The sequence below is a fragment of the Vanacampus margaritifer genome, chromosome 16 (genome assembly GCF_051991255.1).
Source record: "Vanacampus margaritifer isolate UIUO_Vmar chromosome 16, RoL_Vmar_1.0, whole genome shotgun sequence".
NCBI classification, from domain to species: domain Eukaryota; kingdom Metazoa; phylum Chordata; class Actinopteri; order Syngnathiformes; family Syngnathidae; genus Vanacampus; species Vanacampus margaritifer.
This window is the reverse complement of record NC_135447.1, coordinates 17,860,715-17,873,258: the sequence shown is the minus strand read 5'-3', so window position 1 is coordinate 17,873,258 and position 12,544 is coordinate 17,860,715. Positions and strand designations below refer to the sequence as shown.

Below are 12,544 nucleotides of genomic sequence, written 5' to 3'. Positions count from 1 at the left end.
CCGGCGGGTCATGGGAATAACGCCGCCGGATAGCGAGTCGGCATCGTTTATGGTTGGAACTACGACGGTATCTGATCGTCTTCGAAACGACCACCCCACCGTGAGGGGGAATGGAAAGCCCGCCGCGGCCGGAGGGGGAGGACCGCCGGCGCGCCCCTCTCCGCTATTCCAGGTTCGGGGATCTGAACCCGATTCCCTTTCGATCGACCGGGGGCGACGTACTTAGGAGACCTCAACCACTGCAAATTGGAGCTGTCTCTCCCGGGTTTTCATCAGTATGTAAAATGTGGAACAAGGGGAGACAGAGTCCTGGACAAATGCTTTGGAAACGTGAAGAACGCATATGTGAGTAGAGCCCCCCCCCTCCAACTCAGACCACAACACAATTCACCTCATCCCAACCTACAAAACAGCTCTCAAACGCAGCAAACCACAGAGAAAGACTGGTAAAATCTGGTCTCATGACAGCATTGAGACCCTTAAAGGATGTTTCCTATGCACGGAGTGGAATAGCTTTCATGTAATGTGAACCCGTACATCTCGAGGTGGTATCACTCCTTCCTGACACAGCGCACACAGCAAGTCAAGGTCAACAGCTCCCTCTCGGAACCCAGATTGATAAGCACAGGCGCCCCACAGGGCTGCGTCAGCTCCCCGGTCCTCTTCACATTGTACACAAATGATTGTGTGACATCACACCCAGAGAACTTTATCATTAAGTTCTCTGATGACACAGCTATCGTCAGCTTACTGCAGGCCGGCGGTAGCCCACTGGACTATTTCTCAGAAATAGAGAAATTTGTCCAGTGGTGTGACCAGAATCATCTTGTGCTCAATGTGGGGAAGACAGAGGGGGTGATATTTGATCCAAAAACTGTTGGTGACCACAGGCCAGTCGTCATTAAAAACAACCACATCAGCCAGGTGGGTTCATACAGGTATCTGGGGGTCCACATCGACAACACACTCAGCTGGAGGGTACATGTTGGAAGTCTCTGCTCCAAACTCCAACAGCGTCTCTATTTCCTACGCAGACTTAGGGTCTATGGAGTGGTGGAGCAGAGGATCATGCTGTTGTTCTACCGGGCTGCATTGGAAAGTATCATCAGATACGGCATTGCGGCCTGATACGGCAACCTGACTGTGCAGTCAAGGTCACAGATTGCCGGTCTGGTGCGGACTGCCATGAAGATCATGGGGGTCAGGAATCATCCTTCCCTAGAGACGCTTTATGAGCGGTCCGTCACCGGACTGGCACAGAAAATTATTACTGACCCGACTCACATTCTGCATCATGAGTTCCAGCTACTGCCTTCCGGCAGGACATTCAGGGCCCCCAGAACCACTGCTTAACAACCGACATTAACCCAGTGCAATAAGATATATGGTGCAATGTTGTGTGTGTGTAATATATGCAACCGTGCTGTACATACTCATGTGTATATATATATATATATATATATATATATATATATATATATATATATATATATATATATATATATATATATATATATAAGAGTGTGTGTGTGTATATGGGTGTGTGCAGTCCTCATGTATGTACTTCTCTACACATGTACACTTCTGTGAAGACTTCTGGGAAGTCTTCTACTTATTGCTGCACTTCTTATTTATTTAATTTTATCTCTTTCTATTCTGTTGTTTTCTCTTTACTGTAAACTGCAGCTGGACGGAGTCCAGGAAAAAGTTCCCCACGGGGAAAATAAAAGTATATTGTATCGTATCGTATCGTATAAGTCAAATGTCAGTTACTGACCTGTACACAATAAGTAGAAATGGAAACCGAACAGCGAAATTCACGACTAAGTATTAAAAACAAAAAACTATGTTGATGCCTTACCTCACCAAAATATTACTTTTTTCCCCATAGTTCCATCGTTCCTGTGGTAAAATCTATTACCTGTAGTTATATTTGTGTTAGTAAACAGAACTTAAGACTCTGAACTTAAGTTGATGCAGGAATTCTTTGCCTGTTTGGCATCTTGTTGGATGTCAAAGTTCACACATTAATAAATTTATTTTTGATTATCACATTGTCCCGTCTTATTTGATATTTTTACAGCTAATTAATAAAATATATAAGTAAACAAAGTAAATAAGTGTATTTGATTTCATAATTGAATACAATGATAATATCTGAATGGACCATTTTGTACAAGAAATACAGGTTAAAAAGAACCCTTGGTTTGTTTTTATTATATTGTTTTCTGTAGTTCTTATTTATTCATTGTTTTATTGTGTCCTTTTAAAATATGAGCTTGTTCCTACTGTACAAGATTGATACATCAAATTTCTTCTTTTTGTGTCTAATTTTAACACACATTTATTTGTTAAAAACACTGAACATTAAACATAAAAATAAATAACAAAAACTAGTAAATTACCGGTATGCCTTTTAATGGACTAACATAGCACTAACATAGTCTGACATTCACATAGGCAACATGACAACCGTGTCTGAAAACACACCTGCAGATGTGACACAGTTGTTTGTTGATTTTTTTTATATTGAAAGTTTATGATAATAAATTTAGGTTTGTGTGAACGCCACATGTGTAAGCTCTGAAATGTTTTTTAAATTATGTTTCTATTTGCTTCAGGAGCTGAGATATCAATTATTTAGTAGGCAATATTGTTGAATATCCAGGATCCAGGGGGGTGGCCGCCGGGGGGCGCATGGAGTGGCCGGGGAGGGAGTTGGCCGTGGCCACCCCTGGCCACCACGTGCCTCCGCCATTGGTCATACTTTAAAGGTAGGAGTTATTTTGTGACAATTGGAAGTTTTAATCTGATGAAATGTCCATCAAATATGGCGTCCCCCCCAAAAGTAAGTTTTTGGGCACCTTTTGTTCAGCCTGAATATACTACCCTTGGATCAAATTCTTCTGAACGCTAATGTTAACCATTATGGCTAATACACACTTTCACATCTAGCAGTGTCCTAAAATAACTACAGTTTAATTGTGGTCTTGTGTCACTGTTTAAAACTAAAAGTTCCTTCAATTAAATCAAAACCATAGATCATTGTTTTAGAAATGAAGAAAAGAGGATTGTTGAGAGTAAACACCTGGAGTTAGGGATGGGCAATACTAGTGATTTTGGATGTAATTCTGGGACCAAATACTGCGATACCGATTCTATATATCAGTACCGGAAGTGTGTTTTTTTGTGTGTGTGTGTGTGTGTTTTTTTTAATAGACAAAGCTGGAAAAAAAACACATATGCGCTGCCGCTGTGCTCACACCAATGGGGGCACACACATCTTCAGTTTAACCAAACTACCTCAAACTATTGTGTTACCAATTCCATGTCACCTTGTCAACAGTGGCGTGCAGTGTCCACGAATTTGATTTTACAGTCAACCACACATACCATTATTAATTGATGCCGATGATGCTGCTGCCATGCTTCCAAATGTTTGTTTGTGAGAAGGGCGAAGGAAAAGCATGCGTGACACGGACGGGTTTGGGCAGACGCTGGTTGATTGATTACATGCGTGCAGAAGGCGGAAGGAAAAAGTAGCTTGTATGCACAAAAACATTTAAAAAAAATAAAGGAAAATATAATAAATTAATATCGATATTTTGGTATTGATCTGCCCATCCCTACCTGGAGTCACCGTCCTCAAGTCTGAATCATTGGTGCGCTGATAGATTTGAATCTGACTTACAGCAATCAAATCAACTCAATCACTAAAACAGCCTTTTACCAGCTGAAAAACACATCCAGAAGGAAGGGCTATATGTTCAAAGAAAACAAGGAGAAACATATTCATGCTTTTATCTACAGTAGACTTGATTATTAAAATGGTCTTCTGACTGGACTCCCTCAAAAGAGCATTAAACAGCTGCAGCTCAGGTTCTTCCAAGAACAAAGAGGTCAGAGCATATTACTCCAGTTCTAAAGACTTTATACTCACTCCCAGTCAGCTAGAGAATCAACTTTAAAGTTCTGCTACTAGTCTATAGATCACTGCCTGGTTTATGACTTTATTACATTAAAGAAATGCTAATCAAGTATAAACCCAGCAGGGCTCTGAGGTCTGCAGAGGCGGGACTTCCGACTTCCGCAAGTCACACACCTATGCTGTTTCTGGTTACTGTTGCGACGTATTACTCGCACTGCCACCCTTGTGCCCCTCAATTGCGCAACAGTAACCGGAAACAGTGTAGGAAGTCGGAAGTCCGTGGCATCTCCCCCGTTGAGATCTAGACGTTGACGTCACGCATCCCACAATGCGCGTTAGTGCCGCCATCCTGGCAGGATAGAAGACACACCCGCTACTTTGAATAAACGGCAAAGGCCACACTTTTACAATGATAGACAGCTGTTGTGGACCAGGCGCCACAACTAGAAGAGGCAAAAAAAGGAATGAGCATTCTCCAGGCTACCAAAAGAAGAACCAACGCATAGCCAATGGATCATAGCAGCCATGAAAAGGGTGAACAACGGTAGATATCGCTTGTGTAGCGATAATTCTATGTCAGGTGAGTCCATTACTGAATCAGTTAGTCGTGTAGATGGAGCTCGATTATGTAGTTATTAAATGAAGGCGAAAGACTTGATAGGGCACTTAGTATCTTGGTTTAATAGATATTACACAGTTGAATTTTATAACTGGCCAACAGCTTAGAGAAGACTTTTTTTTATAGGTGGTGCCGGGTGAATCAGTAGACGCTAGGTTGCTAATATGTTAAAATAATATTGCAAGCTTTGCGTGAAACTGCTCATTTAGATTTTGACCGCACATAAAGGGGAAACAAATCTGGATTGTAGAAACTTGTAAAGCCTTTGTATTGTCACATTTGCACTCACCAGTGTAAGTGCGGGGTGAATTCCATGTACCAGCCATCGCTGATTTGAAAAAAAGCATTCCTGGAGCTTCATAGCTAACGGTAATATCATCCAGCCTGTCCGTCTTGCGCATGTATTTTATGTCCTTTTCATCAAAGTGAGTGTGAATTCTCTTGGACGTAAAGTTGTTGGATAAATGCTAGTTTTATCCCTACTCGCCATTGTAGTCACGTGGCGCCGCTACTATCCTGCCAGAGGGGGGGGCGTGTTCAGAGAAATAGTCACGTGACGTCCAAATCTCTATAGTACAGAACGGAGTTCAAAGCAAACATGTTGAAGTGGCATTTAGCTGTACACAGAGAAGTGGAGATAGCCCCATGTGTAATTATTTTAAGTCAAGGTTAAAACTATGTCTTTTTTCTTATGCCAATTATTGAGTTATTTGTAAAGTGCAAATTATTTTTGCATCAATATCCAAGAGAAATGATTATTTAAAAAATGTCTGTCAACAACTCAGTCAACCTTGAGTCTTTCACTGGCGCTCTCGATGGCGAATAATTGGCGGAATTAGTGATCAGTTCGTTGAAACGAGCTGTTGAATTCTCCACATTACTGTACGATACACGAAGTGGCTCAGAAATCACATTCAACCTGTGTTAGAGTTCACTCGTGACTTGAGTTTGAAACTGCCAGCTCCCAACAGCAGGATACCTGAAACAAGGGCTGGGCGATATGGCCCAAAATTCATATCACGGTACAAACTGCAACCCTTCCCGACAACGGTATATATCATGGTATAGAATTAAGTGTTTTTGTTTTGTTTTTTATAAATAATTTGCTTACTGGTTTACATAGTCCTTTATAGAAGCTTTTTGGATTTAAAAAACAATGAAAGAATAAATGTACTTTGGATACCAACATTTATTGTGCAAATCTCAAATCAAAATTAAAAGTCAGCACTCTGGTGCAAAATAGTGCAAACAAAAATATTCAGGGCTCTACACTAACTCTTGCACTGGTAGCACTGGTACTACCAACTTTGTCAGTTGGTCACACCATACAAGTTTTGGTCGCACAATTTTTTGGGGAGATACAGCTTGACTGTATTTGCTCATGTATAGTTGGCTCAATTTGCATAGCGTACTTTCAGATGACGTAAAGAATGACAGCGACTCAACATATAGCTGCAAAATATTTTACGGTAACAAGATTTGTCTGCACTAAAACAGGTCAAATATTCTATATTACTTTAAAATAAATTAGGGTGGGAAAAGGCTTTGCTTTTAATTTTGTTTGTTTAATGGAGAGGGGGCAGCTCTTAGCATGCCTAGCATCAGTCGAATCTGACCCTTCAACATCACTTTGGATTAGGTCGTCCGATGCAGTGATTCCCAACCAGAAGTAAGTGAGAACATTGCAGGGAGTATAATATGTAAACTCAGGTAACTGATGAAAATAAAATAAAACTGCTTAACTATGACTCAGACTGTGTATTTCCTGTTCAATGTTTTGTTTAATGCTGTTTAAAAGGGACTTTAGGAAAGGTGCTCCTTTTTATAGTAAATGTTATAAGAATTCTATAAATCCGCAGGTTTATTCTTTATTTTGATGTATTCACATACCAACAACAATACCCCTTTTTCTTCTCATCGAAAAAATTGAACAATTGTGTTGAGAGACCAGCTAACGAATTCCATGATTTGGTTTTTGGAAGAAAAGACAGTGTGAGGTAGGAATGAGAAGAAGTTTGGACAAGCAATAAGATTGGGAGGGGAGCAGAGTGAGAAATGTCCACCTTTGTTGCGATTCAGGAGAGAAAGAGTGGTGAATGGTTATATTTCAAATGAAAACTATAGTTGATGCATCTTTGCAGTTCGGTACCTGTAAATTCGCATATTAACAGATATTAAATATTGACCCATACATGTCACCACAATATTGGAAACACGCTTGGTATAATGCGAGCTATGCGATACCCCTGGAATTCATTTGACTAAGTTATAACTTGAAAATGAGTGTAAGGATAACAATGACTAAGTTCGCTATTGCTATAATTAGTTATAAATATATAAATATAAATATTAACAAAAAGATTGTAAACCTTTGGGCCCAAGTTAACTAAAGAGCCATTGCAAACATAACAAACTATGAATCTGTAGTATCTCGGGCTTTCTCTTTGTTAATAACTCTGCATTACCTGATAATATTCTATTCAGGATGAAGAACAGACTCACCAAATCCTTAAAGAGTCCTTTAAGCTGTTTGGCTTCATCTTGTAAGCGGAAAGCCATTCTCTTTCTCATCTTGGAGGATGTGCAAATGAGCCGTCCGCGCATGATGGCTCGGACATACTCCACCAGGACTTGACGGTGCACCTCACCCACAAGCGTCTGTGTCATTCGAAAAATCCCAAGATACTTTTTTTCTCATGTGACCTCAACCTGGTGAAACACTAGATTCTGTTACCACAAACCTGATATGGTGGAGGATCCATCCTTCTGAACTTCTTGAAGTGTTGTTTAATGCTTGCTTCAATGGCCTCAAATGTGTCTGTGTTGTTCAGCCATTTTCTCTTTATCATTTTGTCAAAAAAGGGCTGGAAATAAACACGGAGCAACAAAGGTTAAAATGGGAGCTTTCTGACAAAAACTTCACCACTCACTTTTTTGTTTTTGTTTTCTGGTTTAATAACGGAACTGGCATATGACAAATGTGATGGTAACAAGAATGGTAAATGGTATTTCACTTGTGTAGAAGAAGAATCTGATCCATTTATTTATACTGCTAAATTCCCATTTCATTTCAAATGTGGATCTTGGATATTTTTCTTCCATAGTAGCCCTGATGACAATATTACATCCTTCCATCCATTTTCTTAGCCGCTTATTCCCCACAGTATATTGCAGGGATGGCAAACTGCGGTCCTCAAGGGCCGGAATCCTGCAGGTTTTAGAGGTTTCCTTACTTGAACTGCAGTTGATTCCAATTAACAGAATCATTATCAGGCTTATGCAGAGCTTGATGATGAGCTGATCATGAATCAGCTGTGTTGATGAAGGGAAATATCCAAGACCCGCAGGACTCTGGGCCTTGAGGACTAGATCTCGCCATCCCTAGTATATTGTATTCAAATTTTCACCACCTATTTTGTTTGAACTTTCTTTCTCGTTATACTTGTAAAGTCAAGTCTGATGATCTTTGCCATCTTGCCATGTAATCGGTGGTTTGTTTATAATGATCTGGCTGAACAATTTGCTCACCCTAATGTGCTCAAACAACCTATCAACCAACACCCTCACAGACTGGTTGATGATCCTGTCCAGGGAGGAGTTGGCTCTCTTTGCTGAGTCCTCACTGGCTTGTGGATCACACTGCCTGCAACGTTCCACAAACGATCTGCAGTGTCCAACGACGATTTGAATAAAGATTAAACAAATTACTGAAATCCACCCTAAACAAAAAAAAAATAAGAATAGTGTATAGCTTGAATAAATGGTTGATCTACCTGAGAGGAGGGCAACAGTTGACTAGAGCTATTGTCCTGGAAACATATCCATCCCCTCGATCCCCAAACTCTGCCTGAGTCTCATGAAACATCTCCACTTTTCTCTGGAAACTGTACATAACATTTTCTTTGAGAATCTCGATCCACAAAAAAGCCATATTCAGCAGTGGCAATTTCATATAAAGGGCAAGACCAAATACAGAAGATGGCAATGTAGTCAGAAAATGGCCACTAACATCGAGCATGGTTGCTACAGAAATCTACTGATTTTGGGGTTGTTTTAAAACTCACCTATAAAGAAAGTCAGCCAAACCGATGAGACTAAATCGAGCCACTCTTGCCCCCAGGAACTGGTTTACAGACGTAGATTTGTCCAGATCTACTTTCAGCCTCTGGAATTGTGTTAAGGTAGCTGTGTCATAGTTGTATCATGTTTTTAAATGTTAAAAAGAAATAAATAAATACCTGAATGACCGATCGCGATAGGTGGGACTGATACTCCTCAATGTGTAACGTATGGGCCCATCGCCTCTCTTCTTCATCCAGAACCTGAATGAGCTCTTTGGTCACCTTCTCCTGCAAGTGAAATGTAAAAAATTTGTCTTGTTACATTTTTTAAGGGGCAGTCAAAGGAATACTAGTTTCTTACTTTAACAATACTAAGGCACTCCTTTTCCAATTGAGCCACTGTGTCTTGAGGCAGAATAGGTTCCAGGGAGGCATAGTTGATTGGTGTTACAGTGCCAATGGTTCCAAGAACATCACTTATAAAGACAAAAATGTAGTTTTTTAGATGAGATTCACTGTAGTCCTGATATACTATACAGAGTTTACTGGGGTTCTACCGGTTGTAGATGTTGTAGAACCAGTCCAATAGTGAGTAGACATCAGTAATCTGCAGTGGGCCACGGGTAAGGGATCTTAGGCGTTTAGCCACAGCTTGATGATAACTTTCCACATACACCTGGAACGCAGAAAACTCCTCAGGGTAAATCAACACAGCATTTCTCTTCGCTGCGTCCAGGTCATCCACCATCCGACTCCTTAGGCGTTCCAGGTATGATGCCAGCTGGCCTGCCTGAATGGCCACCTGGTGTGGCAGGCTCCAATCAGCAGCCTCCGCCACAGCTTCCCTCCACTTCATCTTGATTCGCCGAGGACGGTGGCTTTGTTGGGTCTGGGGAATTATGTCTAGAGCTTTCTCTGGCTTGCTCTCCTCTCTGAGAGCCCAGGTCACATCTGCATGCTCCTCCTGTTGAATAACCAGTACCACAAGCCCAAGGTTAGGCCCCGCGCTGGGCTGACGGAGAGACTCGCGCACGATATCCCACATTTCCTTCATCAAAGCCTCGTAGAGGAGCTCTACGTCCTTCTCTTTCCGACGGCTTGAATCCAGAGTTGCGTTGGAGCTGAGTGATTCCTCCAATGATAAACATGATAGTGGAATCATGCCAGGAGGACTGCAGGGACTAAAAGTAGGATTGAGGACGGGACTGGTTGGAGCTGGCAGGAGAGACAACAGCTCACACTCTCGTTCAAGCTCCTGAATATGTGTGTCGGCAAGGAGCAGGTCTCGATGGTTGACTAACTGGAGAATCTCCAGTACTGTAGAGAGTAAAGCATAGACCAAAGAAGTGAAACAAGGAAGTGCTAACATCGTGCATCATGAACTCAACCAGATGCACATCTCCCCCAAACACCAACAATGTAAGCTTAGATAAAAAATGTCAAACAGTTTAAATGTTGGGTTTTGTTTTTTTGTTTTTAACAATAATTCTTAACTGAACTGGGCATTTATAAGCTATGAAAAGGGTAAAATAAATAAATTAATAATAATAATAATAATTTCGCACTCTATGGGTTTTTTAGACTGAGAAAAATCCAATCATGTAACAGACAATCGGCTGTCATAGACTACCTCTTGCCCCAATCGGTTCCACTGTATTTGAATTTCAAATTACTGTACTGCCATAAGTGCTCAAAAAGGGTTACAGACAGAGGTGGCAAATCCAGGTCCAGGAAGTAAAAACCCTGCCACGTTTGGCTTTAGCCATTGAGCTAGCTCCCTAGCAGGTAAACGAGCACCATGGGAGCTAGCTAGGGAGTTAGCTAGCATCTGGGGGTAAAGCTAAACTGTGGCAGGGTTTTTTACTTTCTAGGCTTGGATTTGCCACCTCTGGTTATAGACTTCATGTCATAGGACATACTGGAGCTTAGGCAGAAGGAACCTGGTTCCCCAAAACAAGGGCTATTCAGTGTAGTATCACTTATTATCAGAGGTGACTCATTGCTTATTCACTACCTGAGAGAGGCTCTCTAGTTTTGACCACTGGCTCCTCTTCCTCTGTTTCCTCGTCAGTCTCCTGTGAGGCCTTGTCGGACATGGATTCCCTCTTCAGCTTGCCAAGGCTGACCATCCTGAGGAAGGAGGGCCGCCTAGAAGCCTCCGCCTCGCTGGCTACACTCAGGTCCCCACAGGGCAGGCTTTCTCTGCGCTCCTCCTTACGACGGTTGGTAATGCTGCACAGGATCCGCAATACAAAACAAAATTAACAATATAAATTGGGTGGGGCTGAAAAGAAGAGGCCATTTTAAAGGCTTGGTGCTAAATATTGTTGATAGAAGAAATGGCATTCTTTTGAAAAGTGACACCTATACTGTGAAGCTGTGCTACTGTCAAGCATAATGAACAGCTTTAGATAAAAATAAAATAAAATACTAGCAAAATATCGAATTTTTTTAAAAGTGACGACAATTACCAATTTTGGTATTTTAGCAAGAAACATTAAATCAATGCACATGATTTGCTCTGGCAGGCCTGATAACATGATATGGCGTGCCCGATCTGGCCCCCGGGCATTTAGTTTGACCCCTGTGATTATATTCTGTGAGAAGTATATAATAAAGCCTGGCTATTGTTTCCTTAAGTCTATGGCCATAAACACTTAGTAAAGGCTTCACGGCGTTTTATATGGTTTAGATCAGTGGTGTCAAACATACGGCCGGCGGCCCACGAGATGATTTTTGAAAGTACAAAAAAAATTGTACTGTCGGACGAATTAATCAGCCGGCCACAATCAAAACATATAAATTCATAATTTCACAAAAAGTCCTCAGATGAGCAATGCAACTTGTACACAGAATCGTCCTGGATGTCATTATTTTACACACAACCTGAAGTCACGGTTTGTTTAAATTTATTTTTAATTTTTATGTCATAGACCAACATAAACGTGTTGAATATGACACAAATTAAATTACTGGGAGCACAAATACATATGACAACGATTAACGTCCTTATAACTTCATTAACTGCGTCCCACAATTCATTCTGGGAACAATATATATGCAAAACAGGTAGATTTAACACATTCGGAACTCAAACAGGCAAAGTGTTGCCGCGTTCTATTTGCATTTGTGTTATTTTTTTAAACAATATAATTACAGTTGCGCTCCGTAGTTTAGAGCTGGTCCACAAATAGCAAAAATATACGTACAATTGACGGCAATTGTTTTTAGGTTACATACCATTTTTTCTACCGATCCGGCCCACTTAGTCATATATTTTCCTCCATGAGGCCCCTGAGCTAATATGAGTTTGAAACCCCAGGTTTAGATGTACAGTTGCACTTGAGAGTTTACATACCTTTGCTACAAATGCTACAAATCGTCAACAAAATTCACACACACACACATCACTACACTTGTCAACTTCAAAATCTGGAATTATCAAAACAATTGCTACCGTATTTTGGATTTTATGGGCATTAACCTTTTGTCTTGTGTCTTCATAAGTTTACATACCATAAGGGTATGTAAACTTTCAAGCACAACTTTAAGTATAAAATAATTATAGTTCTTTTCATGCATTTTTCTATGCACATAAAATGTTCATTATGCAGTGTAAATTTTATATTGGTACTCCAATGATAAATGAAGCTTCCAACATATTTATGTGTCTACATCAGGAAATAGGCTTTGACCACCTCAAGATAAATATTAATATTTTAGTAGCAAACAATTGTGTGTAGCCATCCTCACCGGAACAGCGTCATAATTCCTTCTGAGCTTCTGCGCGGTCCTTTCCTTTTTTCCATCTCTGTTGGGAGCGTGTTTGAGTCTCCAGGACTATAGTGGGGTGAGTTGTGCCCCCACACACTCCGTCCAGATTTACGGAGCCCCTTGCCTAATTTTCCAAGGGTTTTCAGTGGTGACACACCACAA

General features: G+C 40.9%; 1 protein-coding gene across 1 annotated transcript in view; it reads right to left on the bottom strand.

Annotated features, from left to right (window-relative positions):
• Positions 1-12,544, bottom strand: part of exoc3l2a (exocyst complex component 3-like 2a) — a 21,408-nt gene extending 8,864 nt beyond the window's left edge. Inside the window, exons 1-10 of the mRNA XM_077546855.1 lie at positions 12,362-12,544; positions 10,623-10,840; positions 9,166-9,925; positions 8,970-9,084; positions 8,786-8,896; positions 8,612-8,712; positions 8,321-8,431; positions 8,076-8,211; positions 7,289-7,411; positions 7,050-7,205 (exon numbers count right to left, since the gene is read on the bottom strand). Of these exons, the coding sequence (XP_077402981.1) occupies positions 7,050-7,205; positions 7,289-7,411; positions 8,076-8,211; positions 8,321-8,431; positions 8,612-8,712; positions 8,786-8,896; positions 8,970-9,084; positions 9,166-9,925; positions 10,623-10,840; positions 12,362-12,417 (1,887 nt within the window). The 5' untranslated portion in view covers positions 12,418-12,544. The remainder of the gene's footprint in view (positions 1-7,049; positions 7,206-7,288; positions 7,412-8,075; positions 8,212-8,320; positions 8,432-8,611; positions 8,713-8,785; positions 8,897-8,969; positions 9,085-9,165; positions 9,926-10,622; positions 10,841-12,361) is intronic.